Source organism: Odocoileus virginianus, chromosome 26, assembly GCF_023699985.2.
Source record: "Odocoileus virginianus isolate 20LAN1187 ecotype Illinois chromosome 26, Ovbor_1.2, whole genome shotgun sequence".
In the NCBI taxonomy this organism is placed as follows: Eukaryota; Metazoa; Chordata; class Mammalia; order Artiodactyla; family Cervidae; genus Odocoileus; species Odocoileus virginianus.
In genome coordinates, this window is record NC_069699.1 from 15,674,890 (window position 1) to 15,701,245 (window position 26,356).

At 46.9% G+C, this 26,356-nt stretch overlaps 2 protein-coding genes across 4 annotated transcripts in view; both read left to right on the plus strand.

Moving 5' to 3' along the window:
- OXTR (oxytocin receptor) overlaps nt 1–26,314 on the plus strand; it is a 127,493-nt gene extending 101,179 nt beyond the window's left edge. The window contains exons 5-8 of the transcript XR_011483647.1: nt 14,984–15,066; nt 16,292–16,346; nt 24,474–24,567; nt 26,068–26,314. The gene's annotated coding sequence lies outside the window, so the exon portion shown is untranslated. The remainder of the gene's footprint in view (nt 1–14,983; nt 15,067–16,291; nt 16,347–24,473; nt 24,568–26,067) is intronic.
- SSUH2 (ssu-2 homolog) overlaps nt 15,021–26,356 on the plus strand; it is a 42,499-nt gene continuing 31,163 nt past the window's right edge. For 2 of the 3 annotated variants that reach the window (XM_020903088.2, XM_020903089.2), the window contains exons 1-3: nt 15,021–15,075; nt 16,292–16,346; nt 24,474–24,567. In XM_020903088.2, coding sequence (XP_020758747.2) covers nt 15,074–15,075; nt 16,292–16,346; nt 24,474–24,567 — 151 coding nt within the window. In that variant the 5' untranslated portion in view covers nt 15,021–15,073. The remainder of the gene's footprint in view (nt 15,076–16,291; nt 16,347–24,473; nt 24,568–26,356) is intronic. The other variant, XM_020903090.2, reaches the window with a different exon arrangement.

A 26,356-nucleotide genomic window follows, 5' to 3' on the forward strand; every position in this document is an offset into this window, starting at 1 on the left:
TCCCTTGGGGTACAGCCAGGAGATGTGCTGGGGAGAGGTCCTGGCGGGTAGAGCTGATACCAACAGGGTCAGCAGCACGGGAAGGCACACATGGTGTCTGAGCCTCATGTGCCTCCAGCCCTGGGGAGGGAACTCTGGCCGGTGAGCCTGGGGCCGGGAAACATAGGGTGGAGCAGCAGCAGCAGCCAGTGGCTGTCTGGAGTTGAACTTTAGACAGTTGAAATGAGAGCCAGCCCTACAGAGCCCAGGAATTGGTTGATGGTAACAATTTTTTGGACACAGGCCAGATTTCCCTTGGGGAGTCCCAGAAATTTGGGGTTGGAGGTACACGGTGCAGCAAGACCAGACGATAGCAGAGACAGAGGTATGAGTGTCTCCTTTCAAGAGGGAAGCTCCAGGTGGTGCCCATGCCCCATCCAGTGCTGTCTGTGCCTATCCTTCCGGGCGCACAAGTGGCCGATCCCTAACCTGCTCTCCCTGCGGAATGCCTGGTGGGGTCTGTCCTGACCTCACCAGCTGCGCCCCTGGCCTGATCTTTGGTCCTGCCCCAGTGCACACCCCGGGGGCTCCTGCACTTTGGGGGTAGTCACAGGACTCCAGAGCCCTGTGGGTGCCTGGGCACTTGCAGGCATCCTGGGTGCCTTCACTTGGGCTGCCGTAACACAGTGCCAGAGATAGATGGTTTAACACAGACATTTATTTCTCAGAGTTATGGAGACTGGAAGTAAGTTCCCAGATCAAGGTGCAGGATGTTTGGGTTTCAGATGGGGGTGCTCTTCGTGGCTTGCAGACAGCTGCCTTCTCATTGTGTCCTCACATAGCTCTCTGGTGTCTCCTCTTGAAAGGACACTGGTCCTCTTAGAGCAGGGCCCCACCCTTATGGCCTCATCTAACCTTTATTGCCTCCTTACTCCAGATAATCCCATTGGGGATTAGGACTTCATAATATGAATTTACGAGTGGGGGACAAAACTCAGGTCAGAGCACCGGGCCCACCAAGCATGCAGGCTGTTCTCGTTGCTATTCTGTTGCAGGCTGCCTCTGCCTCCTTAGGCTGCTCTGAGGGGCCAGCTCTAGGCCTGTCCTTGCTAGGACCCCCAGCCTCCTAGGGCCTCCTGTCTGGCGCCGCCAGAACTCTCTAATGCTCGGGGTGGCCTTTGAGGTTCTGCAGCTCAGCAGAGATCAGTCAGGAGGGGATGCCTGTGATGCCTGTGCTCGTCCTGCCAGCACCCCCCAGCCTACCCACATGGTTCTCCGGGGCTCCCCCCACTTGGCTTAGAAAGGACCCCCTGGCACCTGCACCTGCAGCAAATTCCCTTCAGAAATCCCCTCCCTTCCCATCCATAGGTGGTGGCAGGTGATGGGTTTGGCAATTCAATATCCTGTTCAGTCATTTTTGAAATAAACACTTATATACCACAATGAAGTACTGTTACATGCCAGTCAGGATGGCTGCTATCCAAAAGTCTACAAGCAATAAATGCTGGAGAGGGTGTGGAGAAAAGGGAACCCTCTTACACTGTGGTGAGAATGCAAACTAGTACAGCCACTATGGAGAACAGTGTGGAGATTCCTTAAAACACTGGAGATATAACTGCAATATGACCCAGCAATCCTGCTGCTGGGCATACACAGAGGAAACCAGATCTGAAAGAGACACGTGCACCCCAATGTTCATCGCAGCACTGTTTATAATTGCCAGGACATGGAAGCAACCTAGATGCCCATCAGCAGACGAATGGATGAGGAAGCTGTGGTACATATGCACCATGGAATATTACTCAGCCATTAAAAAGAATTCATTTGAATCAGTTCTAATGAGATGGATGAAACTGGAGCCTATTATACAGAGTGAAGTAAGCCAGAAAGATAAAGACCATTACAGTATACTAACACACATATATATGGAATTTAGAAAGATGGTAACGATAACCCTGTATGTGAGACAGTAAGAGAGACACAGATGTATTGAACAGTCTTTTGGACTCTGTGGGAGAGGGCGAGGGCAGGATGATATGGAAGAACGGCATTGAAACATGTAAATTATCATATGTGAAATGAATCACCAGTCCAGGTTGGATGCATGATACAGGATACTTGGGGCTGGTGCACTGGGATGACCCAGAGGGATGGGATGGGGAGGGAGCTGGGAGGGGGGTTCAGGATGGGGAACACGTGTGCACCCATGGAGGATTCAAGTCAATGTATGGCAAAACCAATGCAATGTTGTAAAGTTAAATAAATACATTTGTTAAAAAACACTTATATAGCATTTTCTAGATGCCAGAAGTTGTTGTAGATGCTTTATGCATATTCTTTAATTCTTACATGGAATCTTGTGGGAAATGATAATTAGCCTCATTTTACAAATGAATTGATAGAGGCACAGAGAAGTTAGATAACCGGCCCAAAGTCACATGGCTTATACGTGACAGAGCTAGGATTTGAGTCGCAGCAGTGGAGCTCTGGAGTCAGGGCCTCTAACTACTGTTCTTGTGGCCTCTCAGAGGCTAGGATTGCATGAGTGAGGAAATTGAGGCTCAAAAGAGGAAGTGACTGAACTGAGTTTTCCTAGCCCATAGATGGCACAGCCCGGAGGCTTAAGTTGAGGTTCATGACTCCAAGTCTAGTGCTCTTCCCCCAGTTCCCTCGGCTGGCTTTTGAATACTTTCAAGCACAATGAAACTTACAGGGCTGCTCTCACAGTGACTGCAAACAACTTTTTTCCACAGTGGAGGCCTCTGGGATATTGTGGGTGGGTTTCTAGAAGAATCAACCCCAATTCCCCACCACTCCCCTGGAGTTCATCCTACACGTGTGTCTTTGGAGCTCTTGTCAAACTGAGGTCGGGAGAACCCAGCTACCCGTGTCTCCATCTTTGCTGTACCCCCTGCTGCCTGCCCTCCCCACTCCCTACCCTCCACTGTATTCACACCACTGGTTACTCACGCTCCTCCATCATCAGGCTTGACACTTGGCATGAATCAGGAGCTCTGGGCCACGCTGGCTGCTCTGACAGGAGCCACCATCAGAATAACAGCACCAGCCTGATGACTCCTAGAATGTACATCCCAAGTCACAGACTGCTCCTCAGCCCTCTACTCCTTCACTCTGCTGACCATTTTACATGAAGATGAGATGGATTGATTGCCGATTAACACCCACTAAAGCATTAGCTCATGACTGTCTAAAGGTTTTATATTGCCTAGTGTCTGCCTGATACTTTCATAAAATTTGTTGAGCTAATGGGTGAGTCAGCCTCCCAGGGACATTTTAACAGAGGATCCTGGAAGATGCCAGAGCCTTCCCTGAAAGCATTAATCTCTGGCAGTGGGATCTCGGACGTCACACCAGCCACTGTGATTCATGGTGTTCAGCTGGGTTCGGCATCCTCACCTCCCTATGCCCAGATTCCTCCCTGACCTTAGAGGGGGTGCAGCCACTGAATGAGGTCGGTTCATTCATGCTGCATTCGTAAATGTGTGACAGTGATCTCACGCCAGCACATGGTAGAGTCTACCAAAGGCCACTCCCATCTTTGATTCATCTGATTTGTATGTCAGCTGACTGCCCACAGGCGCTTTGTCCCCCAGTACCATAGCCTTGGATGTTGATAGCCCTACCCGAATCTCCAGGTGGCTGGAATCCACAGACAGCCTGTTCATCTGGCCATCACTGGCCATGTGTCTCACCCCTATTCCCACACAACACTCAACCACTTACGCCCTCAATTCCCACACCCTCCAACCTACTACACCACTGACACCAGGCCCGCATAGTCCCAGTGGCTTTAATGGGAGAACGCACTTTTCTCCTTGGTTTTCCTGGAGGTCAGTTCTCCCCTGCTGCCCCAAGTGCACCTCTAAGCGGAAGCCCTTATCAAGACTTGCAGACCAGCAGTTCTCAAAGTGTGGCCTGTGGACGAGCAGCAGGAGCCTCACTGGAAAGCTTGTCAGACATGCAGGTTATTTGGCTTCATCCTAGACCAGGGTAGGTCCTGGTGATCCACATTTAGATCCCCTCCAGGTGATTCTGACACAAGTTCAAGTTCAGAAACCTCTAGACAATCAGTGTTCTCTCCTTTGGAAGATTTCTGGTGCATCCAAATTTCTTCTTGTTATGAAGGTTTCAAGGGCAGTTAAGCTTCTGCCAGTAACCTCCCTGTTTAGCCAACAGAACGTGGGCTTTGGAGTCAGCAGGCCTGGGTTCTGCCATCTGTGCTGCTTATGTGCTAGGCAGCCCTGGGGAGGGTGGTTTACCTCTCTGAGCCTCAGTTTCTAACTCAAACAGTATTCTCTGATTGTACCCCGTCCTGTGATTCTCGTGAGTCTTGAGGGAGATCGCATCTTTGGAGCTGCTTTATGAAGTGGAAATTTAGGGAATATGGGTCACCTTATGACTTCCAGGCTTCTTCTCTGAACAGACCTCTGGGTGCTGAAAGCCTGAGTCCCTGATTGACCAGTGTGGGGAGAGGGATGCAGGCATGTTGGAAGACTGGCTTGAAGACAGAGCGCGTGGGGCGTGAGCAGAGGGCTAGGAGCACCCTCTGTATTTAACTTCCCATAGGCGGTTTTCAGGCTCCCCTGGTGCTCAGATGGTAAAGAATCTGACCTCAGTGTGGGAGACCCGGGTTCGATCCCTGTGTTGGGAAGTTCCCCCGGAGAGGGGTATGGCTACCCACTCCAGTATTCTTCCCTGGAAAATCCCATGGACAGAGGAACCTGGCAGGCTACAGTCCATGGGGTCACAAAGAGTCGGACACGACTGTGCAGCTAACACTTAAGACAGTTTTCATTCTGAAAAATCAGCTAATCCCAACCACCCTACTGAGTTAACAGCACTTTTCATTATTCTGAACTTCTTTATTTTTTTACCCCTAGAAATAGAAATTTTCCATAATGGTAACCCAACCTGTATACAGTTGACCCTTGAAAAACACAAGAATCAGGGTGCTGACCCTCCACACAGTTAAAAATCCGACTGTAATTTATAGTTGACCCTCATTGTATGCAAATTTCTCTGTGTTAGATTCAACCAACCTCAGACTGTAGAACTGTTCAAACTGTTCAAACCATGTTGTTTCAGGGTCAACTGTACATTTTCTTTTTGCACACTAGGTATATTAACATTTTCTAAGTTGTTACATAATTTTCACAATTGTCACCTTAAATGGCTCCAGAATATTCCATTAGGTGCATATGTTATAACTTGCTGAACTGTTTCCATACCATGTATGTTTTTAAATTTTTCTTTGTTGTTCTAGCATCTTTGGACATTGAACTTTTGGATTCTTTTAGAAAAAATTCCATGGAGTGTGACCATTGGGCCATAGGGTACCAATAATTTTATGGCTCAAGAAATGTTTCCAAATTACTTTCCAAAATATTCTGCTAGTATCAATATTTGAATTTACCAGTTTTCTTACAACTTTGCCATCATCAGGCATTATTGTTATTTTTTCTTTTTGATTATTTAATCAATGTCATGTGATATACCATAGTTTCTACTTACATGTCTTTGGTAACTGGTGATGTCAAACAGTTTTTCCTATGGATTTTTATTATTTCTATTCTCTCCTGAGGAAATTTCCTTCCCATCCTCTTTTCACATTCATCTTCACATTTTAATGATTTGTGCCAGCTGTTAATATTGATACTAACTCTCTGATAAGTCTGTCTGCTTATTGATGAGTAATAGTTTCTCCCCAGCTCAACCTGTAATCATATAACTCTGTGTACCTCTAACTTAGGATGCTTGGTAAATTCGCCGTGTTGCCAGAGACTGAGCATTTGGAATGCTGCATGTTTAATTTGCAGTTAAATGAGTTGGCGTACTTCAGTCTGCAGTCTAGGCAGGAGCAGGTTTCTCAGCACCTGACATCACAGGGCTGGTGCCAGCTCTGCGGCTGGACCTTCTCTCTCCCTTGCCCTGCTCTCCCCTCTGCCTCTCAGTTCTTCTAACTCTTTAGCTGAGAAGGAGCCAAACAAGCACATCCTCAAGTTGACAGTGAGCTTTGCTGCCACCATCAGTCACAGTGAAAGAAATGAGCGTGGGGACTGGATCCCCTTCCCGACCTGTTGGGACACTCCTGTCGCTCCCCAGAGTGTCCTTCCAGGCTCCCTGGGCCCCAGGCAGGGCTGGTTGTGTCTGCTCACCATTGCCTGTTGAGTCGTGGGACACCGAGAGTCCGGCGGAAGTTCTGACTCCCAGGCCACAGGGCTGTCTGGTTGGGGTGTCATCTCTCTGTCCCACATGCTTTTCCCTCTGGGGCTGCCCCAGGCCACCCGCACCTCCCATAGTATCCTGAGTGTGGGGGGAAGGGTCGGGGGCTTAGGGATCTGCCCTGCTTTTCCGTCTGTCCTGCTGGTTGTGTGTCTGTTCTCAGGCCATGAGCAGTGAGATCCTTCTCAGCCTCCTGCTCATTGAAGCCGTGCTCTGCGTCGGTAGCCTTCAGCCCTTTCCACGTTCCTTTCTGCCCTGCCCTCCTTGACATGATGCTTCTAATATCACTGGACCCCAGATTGCTGTGGTGTTTGAAGCTTTTGGCTGCATTTAACGACTGCTTCATTTCTTCCCTCACTTTCAACTGCCACTCCTTGTTATTGTCGGCTGCCTCTAATTTCTGCCCCCTCTGAAGTCACTGTTTTTAATCCTCTGTGATCTGGGCTATCGGATAACTAACCTGGTTACAATTCTGTCCCAACTGGGAGTCATGGCTGCGAGTGTGGCTTTGGTGCAAACACTTGGTCCTGGCAGTGACTTTGACTTTACCAAAGGACCTTTTGGCTCTCTCTTCTATATTCTGAGTCATGTTCTGAAAGGTGAAATTCCCAGATTAAGTGACACTTCACCATAGCGGGGTAAGTGTAAAAGTGTGGCTCCAAGGGGGAAAGGAACGGCAGCTGAGATAGGCCCTGGCAGGGTTGCCTGTGTCTGTGAAGCGTGGTGAGTGGGGGCGGGTGGCCCGGGAGGCCCACGTTGGCTCCCCGCAGCGCTGGGCCCGGGTGAGTCCTCCTTTCACATCCACAGACAAGTAAATACTCTGACTCTATGAACAATCGCCTCAGGCCCTAAACTGGAGTCCCAGCACTTGGTGGTGGGTTATCAAGGAACAGTGGCCAGTCACCGAGGTCATAGGCCACGAATTGCATTGAAAGGGGACCAGCATGATCAATCCCAGGATTGCTGCAGGTGTGCCCTGAGGGCAGCCTAGCCTCACCTGCCATTTTCTGTGCCACTGCTTAGCATCTCTGGAAGCTTCGAGAAACAGTTCAAACAGTGTCTGCTTGTTTTTCTAGTAAAATTGGATTGGTAAGCACCTTCATATACATGAGCTTGTCAGATCGCCAAAATATCTCTAAATGCCAAATATATATGTATACATCTATTTATCTGTCCATCCATTCACCCATTTAATTTCAATAAGTAGTTTTTGTTGTTTAACCTTTTAAGATGGAGGCTTTTTAAATGCCATGCTCTAGTGTAGGTACTTTACCTACATTAGCTCTTTAACCCTCACAACAACCATGTTGCGTGGATAATAGTATTATCTTTTTACATATGAGGGCGATAGGCTCTACAGAGAGGGGAAGTAATTGTTCCAGGATCACACAGCAAACAAGTAGAAAGATTGAGATTCAGTGCCAAGACAAGCTGGTGTCAAATAAAGATAAAATTTTTTTCTGGTGGTTGCTATAATAGAGTATCAAAATCAATTATTTTAATGACATCCTCTCAGGAGTTAGAATCTTCCCTATTTCTACCCCCAAAGAAATCAGAATAAGGATGCAAGGATCTGCCTTTAAATTCCATTAAATACCTAATGCTGGTAAGGATTGGGGGCAGAAGGAGAATGGGTCAACAGAGGATGAGGTTGCTGGATGGCATCACCGACTCGATGGATATGAGTTTGAGTAAACTCCGGGAGTTGGTGATGGACAGGGAGGCCTGACGTGCTGCGATTCATGGAGTCGCAAAGAGTCAGACACAACTGAGTGACTGAACTGAACTGAACTGAACTGAAATAGTGAGATGGGATCAAAGTCTGCTGCAGCTCTATGTATAGGGAGAGTGACAGAAATTGGTCCGAGGATAGCTGGATTCCTGGACCGCTCTGCCCCCCACAGGTCATCGCTGACACCGCTCATCACCCACTAAGTGCAGCCAGCCCTCTTCTCCTCATTGTTATCTCCCTCCCTTCTTCTCTTGGGGTGCTGCCTGCTGACTACGACAACAAACACCCCTTCCCCCTAAATTTCTAAGGCTTGTATCAAGTGTGGATCCATGTTTATTGCAAAGGATAGAATATAACTTCTTCAGGATGGATTATATCTAAAAATACTGGGTAATGCTACCATATAGCCCACTTGACTTGAAAAGCATTTCAGCCAAACATGGTGTGGTGGGAGCCAAGATACTGATAAAGTCACAGCTTCCCTGCCATCTCAAAGGATCCCTTGCTGCTTGCTTTGGAGTCTGGTGATGGAGCTCATGCTACCGAGTGAACTGGGGCATCTGCAGGAGCCAGGAAGTTTAACTTCCTTCCTTTTAAAGGGGAAGTAGCCATGGAAGAAGGAAATGGCAGCCCACTCCAGTGTTCTTGCCTGGAGAATCCCAGGGTCGGGGAGCCTGGTGGGCTGCTGTCTATGGGGTCACACAGAGTCGGACACGACTGAAGTGACTTAGCAGCAGCAGCCATGGAAGAGGGGCATAAACAGAACTACTGGCTGAGGCGGCGGGTTGAGGTGAGTAGGCCAGGAAGGAAATCACTGTGCGTCAGAAACTTGGAGGTAAGGGTGCAGTGAAGAGACAGACAGAAGCTTTGTTTTTGGTTTTGATGTTTAGATTTTATTGAAGTATAGTTGACTTACAATGTGTTAATTTCTGCTGTACAGTAAAGTGATTCAGTTATATATGTGTGTGTGCGTGCGTGTGTATATTCTTTTCCATTTTGGTTTATCACAGGATGTTGAATATAGTTCCCTGTGCTGTACAGTAGAATCTTGTTTGTTATTCTGTATGATAGTTTGCATCTGGTAATCCCAGATTCCCGCTCCCCACCACCCCGGCCACCTTTCCTCTCCTTTGGCAAACACAGGTCTGTTTTCTATGCTGGTGAGTCTGTTCCTGTTTCATAGATATATTCATTTGTGTTGTACTTTAAATTCCACAATGTAAGTGATATCATATGGTATTTGTATTTCTCATTTTGACTTACTTCACTTAGTATGATCATTTCTAGATCCATACAAGTTGATGCAAATGGCATTATTTAATTCTTTTTATGCCTGAGTTCATCTTCTTTATCCATTCATCTGTCTGTGGATATTTAGGTGGTTTCTATGTCTTGGCTATTATAAATAGTGCTGCTGTAAACATAGGAGCACATGCATCTTTTCGAATTATTGTCTGGGTAGGAGGGAAGATTTCTGAACAGGAACTGTAAGAGCTTCAGAAATAAATCAGGGTGAAGAAGAGTTCCCCCATGTTTTGATGGGCATCATACAACAAAATGTCCCTCTGGAGGTTTTTAAAGAAATTTCTGTAAAGGTTAAATCAGTAAATATTCACCTTTTCACAACAATCCATTATTTTAACACAATCAAATAAAAAACAAAGGGAAGACCTTAATAAATGTATATCTATATCTATATTTATATATCTTTTTTTTTATGAGTAAAAGGAACCATAAACTCTATACCAAAAAGGTTACTTCAAGGGGTGAACTGGGTTTAGGGGACGGGTGAAGTTTTTGTTTCAACCTCCTATCTGGTTTGACTTTTTACAATACCATGTTCTACTTTTTCCTTCTAGCTGTAGACTTACAGGAGAGTTGCAAAGAGTTCTCATACACCCACCACTCAGCCTCCTATGATGTTAGCATGGTACATTTATCAGAACTAAGAATTAATCCTGCAGCAAGGCTACTAAGGAGAACACAGGGACTCAGATTTCCCCCGTTTTCCTGTGAGCATCCTTTTTCTGATCCAGGACCCCATCTGGATCACGCACTGCCTCTGGTTCTCAGGCCTCCTTGGTCCCCAGTTGCTGCCTGGTCCTCAGCCTCTACTAGTCTCCTGTGACCTTGACCATGTTGGAAAGTGCTGGTCAGGTCCCTCAGTTCAGGTTTGATGTTTCCTCATGTTAGACAGATGGTGGTGATGGGTGTGGGGAGAGAATGCCACAGAGCTGAGCTGCTCTGCTGGGGTACATGATATGGGTGTGTCTGTTCCCTCTGAAGTTCGCCTTGATAGGTGCTATCTGCCACTTCTCTGCTGCAAGCTTGCTGTTTCTCCCTTAATAAATAGTAAATAGTTGGAGGGGGGATTCTCTGAGGTTACTGAATATCCTGTTTCTCCTTCATCTTACCTCACTAGTGTTAATATTTCAGGACCTCTTGTGTCCTCTTGACATGATATACTATTTTTATAAATTAAACAGTACAGCAAAGTACAGATAATTAAAATTGCTTTTCAACTGCTTTCTATTATGTTGACCCAGTGTTCTATTTGAATGGGAGAGGATGCTGAGACCAGCCATTAGCAGCTCAGCTTTATTAGAGTTACTCAAGCAAACCTGTAACAGGTCTGGATGGAATTTTTTCTTCCCTTTTTTTTTTTTTTAATAGGGCACAGTTCTCTTCTGCTATTGTACTAGAATATAGAATCAGGAATTTACCTAGTTTATAAATAACTGAAATAGTTTTTTAAAAATGTAAACAGAGAATGACAAGAACTTAATGTTGTTGAAGAGAATCACGAAAACCATGAATCCTGAGTGTTGCCAGAGTGTTTCTTAATTTGGAGAAAAAAATTACAAATAAATTCCAGGGTATTGTTTTGTCTGATTTTAATGGTTAAAGGCTGAAAAGAGGACTTCATAGAGGAAATAGCATTTCAGGTTAATTCATAACCAGTAAAGGGAAATTGTTCTTGTTGCTTGTTTATGCATGCTGTGCTATGGTCCTTAGCGCTGGAGACACCCCTTACATTGGCAGTCTCTCTGAAGCATTGCCAGAATTCTTTGAGGTAATGAGCTTAGCTAGAAAAAATAAATAAGATTTGGTGTCTGTTGATGCCATTTCAGCAATGCTAGTTTCAAGATCAGCATTTGGGACAAAAATCCAAGGGAAATTTGTATTTTAGGATGTTTAAACACTGCCCAGTATGTGAGTGGAAAATTCTGTGAGGGCAGCTTCAGTCTGGCTGTCCAGGTAGCCAGTTGGCGAAAAGGAGTTTGTTAAAACATCAGATTATCTCTTACCTTTTTGTGTGAAGATTTGAGCCCTGATCCCAGAACATCAAGATTCATTTTTTGCCAAAGGGATTAACCTCGATGAAATTAATGAAAGTCACAGTCAGCCTATTTTTGGAATACCTAGGGAAAGACTTTTTCAAACTTGAATTTCAGTTTATACATTTGTGACTCAATACCTCTAAGGGGCTCGTTCCAGGATCCCTGACCGATACCAAAATGCACAGATGCTCAAGTCCCTTATATAAAATGGCATAATATTTGCATATAACATATGCACATCCTCCTGTAAGTCATCTTTTTAATCATCTCTAGCTTAGTTACAGTATCTAATACAATGTAAAAGCTATGAGAAGAGTTGCTAGTGTGTGACAAATTCAAGTTTTGCTTTTTGGAACTTTCTAGAATTGAAAATTTTCTTTCGATCTTTGGTTGGTTGAATCTGTGGATGCAAAACTTGCAGATATGAAGGGCCAACTGAACACATTTTTTCTAATATTGTGGCTGAAGAGCATATTTGAAACTCTGTAAGGAACCCCTTTCTCAGCAGCATTCATTCTTTGTCAGATCTCCCAGAGGTATAACTGGAACTCAAGCTCGACTTAGTAGCAAAGACAACATATATCCACCTCAAATGACTTTGGGTGGTAAGGTAAATATTCTCTCTCATTTTCTGGAAACAAGTCAGCATTTGTTGTACATTATTTCCCCTTTTCTTGTCAATATAAAAAAGTGGCATGCAACAGCCTTGATGTTGAAATGAATGTTGGTGATGTTTTAGCTGCCACTATTGACCTAAGAGAGGAAAGCTGGGGCAAGCAAGCAGATTGGTAGCATGTGAATAAAATTAAGGTTCAATTTACCTTTTAGGGAAAAATAATTTTGATCTAAATTAGCCATAGCCTTGGTTTGTTTTTAGTAATAATATATAATCTGTTTAGAGATTTTAAGTAAAGAAAGCAGGTGTTTGGGGGTTTTGGGGGGAGGTATTTAATGGAAAGGTGTGCATGGGTTGGAATCTGCGATTCCCATAGAGATCACTGTGGTCTTGCCCTTTTTCTGACGTTCTTTGAGAGTAAGATTCTTTTTTGTTTTTGCTTCTTAGCTAAAATTTTTATCTAAGTCAGAATGGCTTTCCTTTTAATTGGGGGATGTTGTAGAAGTTGCATTAAACTTCAATTTCAGGCCAAGTCTTGAGGGATGGAAACTGCAGAGTGAAAAGCCTCCTATTTGAATGGACATTGCTGGACATGGTCATATCTAGCTTCTGGATCCTTAGGATGGGAGATTGAGACATGACTGTGGTCTTTATTAGCAGGACATCCTTTCTCTCCACTCACTCTTGCTTCTTTTGCTCCTCTTCCTGTATTCCCCCTCTTCCTTCACCTCCTCCTTTCCTTCATCTTCATCATCTTCCCTCCTCTCCAGTGCCTTTTTCTCATTCATCTTTCTTCCTCTTCCTTTTTTCCTCTTCCTGTTGTAGCAACTGAAATGCACCCAAACTGAAGTGCTTGCAGTTAGTGTCTCACCCTTTTGACAATAAATGGTCCAGGGCATTGACACAGAAGGATTTTCTCAGTTGAATGTGGAGCAGAAAATCTGTCAGAGAAGGAGTGGGGAGAGGAGATGTGTAGGTGGCAGGGATCTGCATGTGTGGGGCGCTTCTTAGGGGAGGCATTTGTAAAGGTGGGTCTACAGGTGCTAGAAGCCAGGGAGAATCCAAATTCGGTGTTTTTATGCTTCACATCCAGAAAAGACTTCTAGGATCTGGAAGATGTCTTTCTTGAGAAATGTTTCGGAGTTGGATGGATGCTGATCTTGATAACCTGTCCAGGTTGTCTTCTGAGTGCCTTAATTTGCTTTTCTGTGAGGTGGGAGCATTGATCTTGGCTTTTTCCAGCAGGTTAGAGACGTTGTGGGTCAGGGGAGGGCAGCCTGGGTCAGAGGCCACAGCATGGGGAGGAGCCAGCATGCTTGGGCAATACCCAGGCTCTGCTGTTTTCTGGGTGTGTCACTGTCACTGTGCAGATTGCTTCTGAAAATCTCAGTTTCCTTATCCGTGAAATGGGAAAGTTTGGTTTCTCAAAATGGGATGCATTAACTCAATTCAAAATTGTGCCCCTCTTTCCCCCACGCTCTCACCCCTGACACTTAGCACTTTTGGCTCTATGTTTTTTAAAACAGGGCCAACCATAGCATCTGACAAAAAGCAGTTTCTCAGAAATACTGTTTAATGAATGAATGTATGGATGAATGAATGCTTATAATCAGGACCGCCAAGTATGGCTGGGCTTTACACAACTCCAGGGCAAAGGGACACCTCAGTTCATGAAGACTGTGATGGGAAATCGTGACCCAGGAGTTGTGTGACATGGTGGCCTGCTCTCAAGGGACAAGCATTTCATGACCTGAAATTGCCAAGAACAATGTGCGGCTCTTGGAAGGTGTGTTTTCCTTCATGCCTGTCTGCCTCGTTTCATTTTCTAGAAGCTGCAGAGCAACCACGTGGGCTCTCCATCCCTCTCACCTTGCGGAGTCGCTGGTCTTGAGAACTTTCTGGCTGGCAGCAGCCATGGGGCTCCATGACCTGCTAAGAACCTCCAGCTGGACATCCCGATCAGCAGCAGACACTTAGCATTAACAGAAGCAGAAGAACTTATGACATAATCTGATTCTTCACTTTCTTCTTTTAGAAGCTGTATTTTGGAAGCTAAAGAACCAAAGAACCTCTCACTTTCTAATCTAAGAAAATATTGATGCTTCAGACAGAAAGCAAATTCTTCCTTTGTCAAGTATATTTAAAAGAGAGCAAAGTTTTCTTAGAAGATGCATAATTATTGCATTTTTTAAGGAGTTCATCTGTGTGCCTCTTATAGTTACCTCATCTGTCCCAGTGGTACTCACAGGGACCCCATCCTTGGGAAACACTTGTTAAGTTGTGGACATCCCTGTTAACTTTGGAGGGAGGCTCTTATCACTGAACAGGTTCATACCGCCCCCTGGCGGACATCCCTGCTCAGATCGACCGTGAAATTCTTGGACTTGACTGAACTGGAAATTGCCTTTCCATCCACACTGCTGTGGTTCCTGCTCCACCTGACCTTCTTAATTTTCTCTGCCTTTTATGTTGTTTTCTGTTTATTTCTCACAACTTAACCGATGAAGCTATCAGAGGACAAAGAATGAAGGGAAGGTGGTGGACAGAAGTCTGGACCCAGAGTTAAGAGTTTTGGTTGCAGGCACTTTTCCAGCTCAGCAGGTGGCATTGCCAGTCTGCAGGACGCCTGCTGTTCTGTAGTCAGAAGCGCGGGGAGAGGTGACCCCCAAGGCTGCTTGTAGCAGCATAATGCAGTGTGGTGGTGTCTGGTCAGCCTGGCTTCCCATCTGAGCTTAGAACTTGAGTTCAAGTTACTTCACCTCCATGAGCTTTAGCTTTGTGATCTGTCACCTGGGGATAATGATCATTTGGCCGTCCTGGGCATTATGGTGAGTATCAGACAGGAAATGCGTGCAAAGCCCCAGCTCTGGGCCCAGTTAACTTGTTAGTATGCTCAGTTTGTGGCAATGGATGTTTTCCTTCATGCCATTATGATCTTCCAATGATTTGGTCCTGAAAGGTTGGCTGCTGAAGAGAGCAAGTCAATTTCTAAATGAGAATAGGAATAGTAGCACAGTGCTTATTTAGCATTTGAAAAGATCATAACAGGATTTATTCATTTCTGTTTTCCAGCAGGTAGTAATTTGTTTCAAGAAATGGAGCCGGTGCCATCCACCATCCACCATCAATGAATGAAGATGCGGTCAGAGACCAGGGTCGGTCATGTAAGAAGTTACATTCACCTGAGCCCCGATCAGGGGAAGAAGATTGGTGGATAATGGTGTTCTCTGCCTTTCACGTCACAGCTAAGACTCTGCTTCCTGTTCCAGAGCAGAGCTAGGCAGTCTGGCCCCTGTGCCCAGCTTCCTCCTCTGTCTGCATTTCTGTTGTCTTTTCTGTTTCACTAACACACATAGTACTTACTATTTATGTGTTGGCCTGAGTACTTCATAGGAATAAAGTAATTTCATCCTTCTGACCACCATGTGAACTAGTTCCTGTTCTACCCCTTTTACGGATGGGGAAAATGAGGCTCAGAAGAGAATTCTGTGCCTTGCCATAGCCACCAGCTAGTAAGAGGCGGGACTAGACCCAGCCTGCTCTCTTCCTTCTCCTTGGTCCTGCCTCCCTTTCTCATGCCCATGCATGGCTAAGGGCCCATGAGCTTGGGGGAAGCAGTAAGTTTCTTTATTACCCATCACCTCCTTCACAGTTTCTCTTAGTAATGTCACTGTGGGTCCTGCTATCCCCTGCAAGGCATCCCTCAAGGAGGGACCACGTCAGGGCTCTGATGGTGCTCAGTCCTGATGTCTGCCATCCGGAAGGCAGAGTGGTGCCAGGGTTGGGCATATCACAGTCAGGGCATGCCTCTTAGGTTCTGTTGCGGGATGGTTCTCTTTGGGCCTCTGATGTTTCCCTGTGGCTGGTGCTTCCCCTTCGGTCTTGTTTTCTGGACTATCTTTACCAGGATGTTTGTAGAGCATACATCCTCGCTAGAAGAGAGTCTTCCTCTGGAACAGAGAGCTTACTGCCCACTGTAAAATATTTGGGTTTCCATAGCTCAGTGTTGTTCTCCTGTGATGCAACCCACTGTGTGTACAGGTGTTCACATGCTTCTGTTTATGTGGTCCTATGGGGACTGGAGCTTCCCTGGGGGCTCAGATGGTAAAGAATCTGCTTGCAATGTGGGAAACTCAGGTTCGATCCCTGGATCAGGAAGATCCCCTGGAGGAAGAAATGGCAACCCACTCGAGTATTCTTGCCTGGGGAATCCTCATGGACAGAGGAGCCTGATGAATTAAAGTCCTTGGGGTCACAAAGAGTCAGACACAGTTGAAGTGACTTGGCATGGCACAACACGTGGGGACTGGGGCTTAGGAAACTGGGGCAAAAATGCTACACTACTGCTGTGAGTGATGAAATTCTGTGTCTCTGATGCAGGAGTCTCCTGTCTTCTGGCAGCATCCATGAAAATGTCAGGCTAACTAGTGAGTTGGTAAGTAGGCACATCTCAGGCCTTTCACGGGTTTTGAGGTATTCTAGGTTATGACTTAGAGGAGGCAAAGGTTCGGAGTTTGTTTTTTTGTTTTTTTCATTTATTTTTATTAGTTGGAGGCTAATTACTTTACAGTATTGTAGTGGGTTTTGTCATACATTGACATGAATCAGCCATGGATTTACATGTATTCCCCATCCCGATCCCCCCTCCCACCTCCCTTTCTACCCGATCCCTCTGGGTCTTCCCAGTGCACCAGGCCCGAGCACTTGTCTTATGCATCCAACCTGGGCTGGTGATCTGTTTCATTATAGATAATATACATGTTTCGATGCTGTTCTCTCGAAACATCCCACCCTCGCCTTCAGAGTTTTAAAGACAAATCATTCTTAGCTCCTGCCCTTAAAAGGGGTGGAGGGAAAAAGACCCCTGAGAGTATAACACAAGCATTAAAAAGGTGGATGCTTTCTGAGTAGGAAAACAAAAGACTTTCAGAGGATACAGCCTGTGGGTGTGGTTTAAAGGAGGCAGAGGATCTTGATGGGCTCAGAAGCTGGGCAAGGGAGTTCCGGGCAGAGGGAACAGAGTGAGCAAAGGAATCGGGTATGAAAGCCAAGGTGAGTTCAGGGGACCCAGTGTGGCCATCAGGAATGGCTGGACTGGACAGCTTCCTCTGCCATTCTGAAGTCACCTTTCTCCATCCTGCTGTCTGCCTGGGAGACTGGCCGGTTCCTTTTCTCTGGCAGAGTTGCTGACAGGAGGTACCAGTGGGAGGTCAGGCAGTGAAAGGAGAGTGAGGTCTAGGGTATGGATCTTCCTGGCACAAAGTCACTGTTCCTGAGGCTTCTACCCAACTCTGTGCTCATGGTTTCCTCTAAACCCTGTCTGTCCTCACCCTTTCTAACCTCGTGGGTGGTTCCAGCTCCACAGCAACTAGCCAGGTGACCACACTGACCATGTGGCTCCCCCCTGCCCCCTGTGAATAGTCACCCCCATGGGAACACACACTTCTTCCTAACCTGACTTGAGTGAGCCAATCTCCCTCTTGGGACATGACTGATAGAGCGGCTGATGGGGACAAGGATGTTAGGCCCCATCACGGAGGGAGTGTCATGAGACCTGACCAAGAATGGTCTCCTAGTTTTACCTAATAAACCTCCATTCTTCCTGTAAAGTCCACTCAGGTGACCCCATCCCTGGAAAGACTCCCAGGACCCCTCTACTCCCCCAGTCCATGGCCTTGATCGGCTGCACTTCATCTGCCACCTCCCCTACCACCCCCAGCTGTAGGTGTTTAGTTGATTTCCATTTATCTCACAGTGCATGCAATGCATGTTTGCTGAGTGAATGAAGAAGTGTATAGACAGATGATGTGTGGACAGAGGGGTGAATATAACCCTATGTCATTGAAGGTTTGGGGACAGGGGAGTGATAGGAACAGAAGCACAGATGCAACCTCTGCCTTCTCCCTGGGAAGACAGCATATGGGCATGTGATATCTCTAACTGTCAAAGACCACCTCTGCAGAGGTGCCTGCCACACACACAGTGGCTCTGACAGGTGTCAGACAGGAGATGCTCACCCTGCTCTGGGCTGGGAGAAATCATGGAAGGCTGCCTGGAGGAGGTGGAGCTGGAGCTGGGCAGTGTAGGATGGTGTCTTAACTCAGGCTGCTAGGACAGAATGCTGGAGACTGGGTGGCTTAAACAACCAACGTTTATTTCTCTCAGTTCCGGAAGCTGGGAAGTCTAAGATCAAGGCACTGGCCCATCTGGTGCCTAGTGAGGCCCCCTTCCTGGCTGTGTCCTCACTAGGAAGAAGAGGTTCTTTGGTGGTTCCTGTTAGGGGACTGATCCCATCAGGGGGCTCCATCTTCATGACCTAATTGCTTTGCAGTCACTATCACATTGGGGGTTTCAGATTTCAACATGTGAATTTGGGGGAAACATGGAGACTGCAAGGTAGGAGGAGTCAGCCTTCCTACGGTCTTGAACTAAGGAATTTGGAATTTATCTCAGAGGCACCAGAAAGCCATTGAAAATGTCCCAGTGCAGTTTTTTACTTAAAGAACACCAATGAAAGTCAGGCTGGAGGAAGGAGTGTCAATTTCAAAGTCAGGCAGACCTGAATCCAGCCTTACTGGATTATTCACTGCGTGACCTTGCGAGAAGTTCCTTCTCTTCTCCAAGCCTCAGTTTCCTGTTCTAGAAAATGGGACATGTAATAGCTACCCCTAGGGCTGCTGTGAAAGAATGATAGAATGAAAGCAACATGCCCGTCACAATGCTTTGTCTGTGGAAAGTGCTGGAAGGTGATGAAGATGATGATTCCTGCTGCAGCCTTCCTTCCTGTGCTTTGCTTTGTTTGGGGAACTAGCTTTGACAATCATACACATTGTCTGCAGTGGTTTTGGCTGTTATGATTGTAGATAACAGAAGGAGGAATCATGCAGCCATAGAACTCTTTTTTTTTTTTTTTTTTTCTGGCCTGAAAGAATTAGCTAGTGGACTATTATTACCACTATCTGGGGGCTTGACCCTGGGACCTGGCAGGAGCTTGTTTTTACAGCCTGAAATAGTCTGGCATTTGCCTTTCCAGCGGGCAGGCTGCCAGGCCAAAGAGTGTGTAACCACCCAGCCTAGAAAAACAAAACTATTTTTACCTTGGGGGGCCCAAGAATGCATCACGCAGTTCGCAGGCCAGCCCCACCTAGCCCGATGGCGCGAACCAGTCGCCAGCGCAGGCCGGCTGGTCTCCTGCAGGCGTCAGTGGGCCCCTTGGGGACCAGTTTCCCTGGCAGGGAGGCAGGTGTTCTAGAAAGTCCCAGAGTGGCCCACCCCCACCTTCTCTCAGCCGGGAACTAGGAGACCAGGATTCTCACTTGGAGAGATTCTGAAGACATTAGGCAAAAGGCAGTAGAAATAGATTAGATATCACCTAATCTAATATGAATCAAAGCAGTACTGCTGTAGATAGTAATGCCTTCAAGTTATCGAAGTTCTGCTGGGTCTCAGACTTTCCAAGCATCATTTCTTATCTTATGATATCATAGGGGTATACTGTAATATCTCTATGGGGTATAGCCCCCATTTTTCTGATGTGGAAACCAAAGCTCAGGGAAGTTAAATATCACTTGCCCAGGGTTAACCGGATAGGAAGCGGTGTGACCCCAGGCTGCTGGCTGGGCTGCATGGTGAGTGCCTCTCTCAGCTCCCTGGTTGCCGGCCCTCACTGCTGGGGGGTGAGAACGGGGAGGAGCTGGGGAGCTAGTCCTCATCCTGGCCTGCCCCTGACCCAGACCTCACATCAGTGGCTCCTTCGTGCCTTGAAGTTTTTATGGAGAAAATGCTTGTGCTCCTGGCTGTGTAGGGCTGTGAGAACACAGAAGATGGAAAGCTGTAGCAAGTGACAGCAACATGTTGATATCAGCCAAGACTGCCCCACACTGAGGGTGTGCAAGTCATCGTGGCTGAATCTCCAGTGAACTGGGGTTGGGGGACCCGGGTCAGAAACCGACAGAGCTGAGTCTTCAGGTTACCCCAGAAAAGTCTAGAGAAGGCTTGTCTTTCTCCCTCCCGCTTCTCTTTTCTACTTCCTCATAACCTTTTTTTCTCTTCCTCTTTCTTTTCTCATTTTCCTTTCCTTCCTCCCCGACCCTTCCCTTCTTTCTGTATCCACTTCCTGGTAGGATGTAGCAGAATGTTCTGCCCTCAGACAGACACCTGGAATAGATGTAGCAGCATGGTCTTTGGCGTCTGCCTTTGTTCCCCCTTCCCATCCATCTACTTCTTCTCACCCTTCAGTATACAGCTCCAGTCTCCCCTCTTTCAGGCAGCCTTTTCTGACCTCGTTCACATGGGTTCCCTTCCATTTGACCTCCTGTCATAGCCACTCTCTGTAAATATGGGCCACCTCAGGGGGAGTGACTTCTTAGTGGTAAGAGACATTTCAAGTGTCCATGCCGTGTCTCTCCAACTGGACTGAAGTCTCCTTGAGGGTAGGGGCTGAATCTTACGTTTCTTTATGTCACTTTACATTACTCCTCTGCCCTCAAACCTTCAATGATTTCTTACTGTGTCAGGGTCAAGTATTCATCTATTTATCCATCCATCTGTCCATCCATCCTTCCATCTACCTGTGCATTGTTCATCCATTCACTCATCTGTCTATCTAACCACCCATCTATCCATCCATCCATCCATCTATATACCTATCCATCCATCCATCTACCCATCTATTCTTCCATCTACCCACCCATCTGTCTCTCTGCTCATCCATCTGTTCATCCACCCACCCATCTGTCCATCTACTCAACTACCCACTGTCCACCCACCTATCCATTCATCTATCCATCCACCTACCCACCCAACCATCCATCTACCTATCCATCCATCCACCCATCCTTCTACCCATCTGTCCATCTACCCATCCATCTACCCACCCATCCTTGTACCCATTCATCCATCTACACACCCATCCAGTCTGTCCATCCACTCATCCATTTATCTACTCATCTGCCCATCAACCCATTCACCTATCATTCACCCACTCACCCACCCATCTGTCCATGCACCGATTCAATGAATACTTACTGAGTCCAGGGTTAGAGATGTGGAGATCCATTACCCTGTACCAAGGAGTCTTGATAAGGGGGGAAGGAATTACAGTGTTAATTGTATTGGATGTAAGGATGATAAATTTTATGAATAAGAAGGTTATGAGAGTCAGAGAAACCCATACTCTGCCACTTCTCACCTGTAGGACTTGGCCAAGTCAGTTTCTTCCTTGGGCTTCAGTTTCCTCATCTCTACAATGGGGGTAGCAGTAGTTCCCACTTCACTAGGTTGCAGCGAGGACTCACTGTGCCGATGCATGTGAGGTGCCTGGCCCTCACTCTTTTTTTTTTGCCATATTAGTTCCTCACAGGCAGGGGCATGTGGGGGTGTGATCACCGTGGAGAAGCACTGGCTGCCTGTTGCTGGTCCAGGGGAGCTGAGAATTTGGGAATTCAAATGATCCGTCATCAAGCAGATTTTGTGCACTGTGGTCCCAGAGATGCTGTGAATCAGACTTCAACTTGATCAGTCTTTTATTTCTCTCCTGCCTCTAATCTGTAAAATACATTTTTAGAGAGAGGGAAATTTCCCCTTTCCCTGGATGAGCCCCAAGCCTCACCTCACAAGCAAAGAAACTAAAGCTCATAGCAGGATAGCAGAACCTGCTGGGGTCATGTTTAAAGTTCAGATCCAGATTTTGGTTCATCTATTAATACTTGATTTTGCTCTTGTGAGGAGGCGGAGGATGGCAAAATCATCAGGGGCCGGCTCTTTGCATCCCCCGATTCCCCTCATTTTCCGAAGGACACTCCTTGACCCCTTGGTCTGTATGTACCATTCCACAGCTCCCAGAACTGCTTCATTTTCCTTGGAAGCTTTGGAATTGTGTCTTCCCAGAGAATGGGGGGAAAATTGAGCAGCAGCCCAGCTACCTGAACAGAGGAACCCTGGATTCTGGACAGGAATGGTGGCAGTGAGTTCCAAGAGGTTTCCCAGGTGCTGTTGGAATAAATGCTAACATTTGTCCTGGGCCAGACCTTTTGTTCCCTTTCCTGTTAGACTTGTTGATGGGAAATGAGCCTTTGGAGATGAGAAAGGGGGAGGGTGTGTATTGCCAGAGATGTGAGTTTCTCAATTCTGAGCCTGAATATGAAAGCCTTTTGAGTTGTGATCAAGGTTTGACATTTGTACTTATTCAGGCTTTCTCTCTCTTAAAAGTTTATTCTTTTTACCATTGCTGAAATGGGGCACAAATTATTATTAAAAAAAAAACCAACAACCCTGTGTTTTGTAATGGCACAGGTTTATGTTTAGTTAGAAAAACAGCCTTTGAAAATTCAATTTCCCGTGTTCCATGATGGTACCAAGGGAAGGAAAAAAGTGGAGAAATCTGAAAAATCCCCCAATGTCCTGAACTTGAAAAAAAACAAGAGTGTACTTTCAGAATCTCTGTCTGTGTCTGTTTGCCTCTCCCACCTGCACCGTTAATCAGGGATCCAAGTCTTGTGCTTTAGAAACTCTCAAGCGTTAAGTTGAACAAATGCTGGATGGTTATGAGGCTGTATCATCAGACGGCCCAATTTTCTCTGAACAAAGGAACAGCAGTGTTTTCTCTCTGCACCGTCAGCTCCAAATGTCAATCAGAAAACTGGCCTGAGGCATGATTTGGGATTCCACGAAGTTTGTGTGCATAACCAAGTCCAAGTGAATATTTTCAGTGAAATGAAGTAAAGATAGTGCGGACTCTCGGGGCAGGTATGGGAGGTCAGGGAGGCATACGTTGGCACTGCCTCTGCCACGCCTTCCCTGTAACCTTGGGGAAGCCACTCACTGTGACCTTGGAGAGGTCACCCACTGAAACTCTGGGGTGTTCATGTTTCCCCCCTGAGCCCCAGCAGCTCATTTCCCTGTCTGAGAAATGGAATAGTTAGAGCAATTCTGTTCCTAATCAGTTTACTCTGTGGAAATATGTTCATCCAGGCATATGTACAAGGAGTTTTTAAAAATTACATTTTTTTTTTGTAATTGCAAAAAATAGGAAACAATTTTAGAGTCCATGAAGAGGAGAATGGTTGAATACATCACAGAACATTCCTACAGTGGAATGCCGGGAAGTGTTAAAGATGGATGAAGTTGAGATGCCAGGGATAATTCTTACAAATGTAATATTAAATAGAAGAAGCCAGACACTAATGAGATCCAAATCATGAAAGCCCCAGCCTTGCTAATGTGATGATATTTGAGGTGGGACCTTGAGGAGGTGATTAGTATTCGGTGAGGTCATGAGGCTAGAGCTCCTGATGGGGTTAGTGTCCTGGCAAGACGAGACCAGAGAGCTTGCTCTCTTTCTCTACCATGTGACTATACAGCAGAAAAGGTGGCCGTCTGCATGTCATGGAAAGAGTCCTCACCAGAGCCCACCATGCTGGCACCTGCATCTCCGACTCCCAGGCTCTGGAAATGTGGGAAATACATTTCTGTTGTGTGAGCCTCCAGGCTAGTTTTATGGCAGCCTGAGATGACTAATGTACCTCCCTGTTGTGTGAACTCAAGTGCGTGAAGTTCAGTAACAGGCACACTGAGCTTTGGTGTTACAAGTCGGGGGAGTGGTTACCGAAAAGAGACATGAGAGGGCTTTGGGATCTGGTCCTGTTCTGTCCTTCATCTGACCGGTGGTCACATGGGTGCCTTTACTTGGTGAAAATTCACTGTTTTAAATTTGTGCATTATTATGGTGTGTGTTATATTTAAATAAAATTCACATAAAGAAAAAGACCTGCCCAAATAAAAATGATTATCAATAAGAGCAAAAGCCTCATGAACAATATTTCAGTCATTTCTCCGTTGCTGGTATTGAGTCCAGAGTCTGGACTTAACCAGGGGATGTGGGAGGGTCAGGGGAAAGTGAGAGGGGTACAGCTAGAAAAGTTTGAGGGAGCTAGATTGAAAATTTAGACTCTGTTCCAGGGGTGACAGGAAGTCACAGAAGATTTGAAATAAGAAGCTTGTGAGGTGTGGCAGAAAGGAGCTTTCAGTCCTTCCCCGTTTTTCCCTTTCTTTCATCTTGCCTCCCGGGAAGAGGGACTGATCAGCATGAGCAGGCAGAGCCTTGGTAGACCTTACAAGCTGGAGGTTTCGCTGTGGGGCGCGGCCATGGTTAGTGACACAGAGGTTTGCTGGCCTTGTGGCTGTTTTATTTGGAGAAGTCTAGAGCCAGTGGAGAAGGAAATGGCAACCCACTCCGGTGTTCTTGCCTGGAGAATCCCATGGATAGAAGAGCCTGCTGGGCTACAGTCCACAGGGTCGCAAAGAGTCGGACACGAGTGAGCGACTGCACTTACTTAGAGCCAGTGAAGCCCTTTGCATCCCAGATCCAGAGGTTGCCGAGCCTTTCCCAGAGCACCTGAGACCATGGGATGTCAGGGAGGTAGCGGTGCAGAGGGCGGGGTCAGGGAGAAGAGGCTGAGGTGGGTGGGGTGGGGAACTCAACTGGAGAAGGGCAGAGTATTTTGCAGCCTTCTCTGGGGCTTGAGCAGCTCAGGATCGTCTGCTCCCTTGGTTCCCCTTCTAGGATCCGGTGGTGCACTGGTCACCTCACCCCTGGGGTCATCGAAGAGCTTGCACATGGTGTAGACCTACGGCCACTGGCAAGTGCTGCAGAGAAGGTGAGAGGGGCCCCGGTCCCAGGATGGAGGGTAGGGGGCCGGGATGAGGAAGGTGTCCGGAGATGGGGAGAGGAGAGATGGGCAGGGGGTGTTGGGGGCAAGGAGAAGCAAAGTTGAGGCCAACTAGAGGTTTCCAGTTTGTGTGGCTGGGGCGGGGGGCGGGGGTAGGTGTGGGGATGGTGAAGCCATTGGGCAGAAGAAGCTGAGGAGGGAACGGCTGGCCTGTGGGGGAAGGTGATTAGATGGGGTCGTGGCCACACGTCCGTCCTTGCTCAGGCTAGTGTCTCCAGCTGACATAAGATGAGAAGCCAGACATTGAGGTGGAGGAGAAGTCATTTCTGCCACTTTTGGCTTTGAGGGAGGCACCTTGGTGTGTCTGCTGTTACTTATGGCTCTGGCACCTGCAGAGGTCTCTGCCAGGGTCAGAGCTTATCATTAATGATGAGTGAAAAGTACCTGATCCCTGTGCCACACTCTGCTCCCATCTCCCCCAATTCCTATGCCTCATACTACTCCCAGCTCCCTGCCTGGCCCAAAGAAGCCACTTGATGTCTGGGGACCTCAGGGCGAAATGTGAGGGCGTATCTGTCATGGAAGAGATCCTGGGTGCCAGCTTGCCTCTTCCTGCCACGTGACCCTGGGCAAGACACTTCCCTTCCCTTGGCCTCAGTTTCCCCATGTGTATGGTGGGGAGGTAGGACCAGAGGATTTCTGAGATGCCAGCGTGTTCACCCCCAGCAATGATGACCCCTACCAGCTGCCCTCCTCCCACTGGGGCTGTGGAAGGAGCGACAGGTTGGACCCCGGAGCCTTGATGATGGAAGCCCCCTCTGTGGTCCCAGGGGCTAGGGCAGGGCTGTCCCTCAGCCTCACAGAGCAAATTGAATTTGTGTTTGAAAATGTAAGTGATCGAATAGAATTTTAAAATTCCAAATTGGTTGTGGAGACAAATGGATGGCATAGGTGGAAGAGAAGAGGGAGGAAATGGCTGGCAGCAGCCTTAAGCATTAGGAGACTAGCCTCTAGGACTTCTGCTGGGAACAGATCGCTCCGTCCTCCTTGTGTGCCGGGAGCTGGGGAGGAAAAGCTCCCCCAGGTTTTCACCCAGAGAGGCTGGCAGCCAGGCCACAGAAACCAGTTCTAGCTGCTGGGGTGGGAAGCATGCAGGCAGCATATCTTCTTGGACCTACCGAAGAGCCCCAGGAGAAATGTGCTTTGCAGCCATGGGATGGATCTTGAGCTGTCACCGTCAGTGTTACGACGCTGTGGGGACAGGGCTTTCCTTATTCCCAGCTCCTGGGGAAGCATCCTTAGCTGAGCATTTACCCCTTAGGGCACAGTGAATTTCCTCCTGCTGTCCTTGTAAAGAGACATTCTGAGACTGGGTTCCTGTTTTTCAAAGTGTGAAAGTCTACAATCTGATACTTAAAAAATTACTAATAGCCTCATCTCTTTCTTTTCTTTCTTTTTCTCTTCTCTTTTCTTTCTTTTGTTCCATAGATGAAAAAAACTCATCTGAATAATATCAGAAGTGCAGAACAATGGGCTGATGAAATCATGGCACAATAATGTTGACTGTGCATTCATTCATTCATCACATATTTATGGAGCACCTGCTACTTGCCAGGCCCTGTTCAGGGTGCTCGGCATGCATCAGGGAACGAAACAGACAAAAATATGCCCGGAGGGGTCTTATATCCTGATTATAGGGTGGTGAGATATTAAATAAAACAGTAAGATAGTTGAAGTGTTGGGTTGTGATAAGTGCTGTGAAGAAAGACAAGAGCAG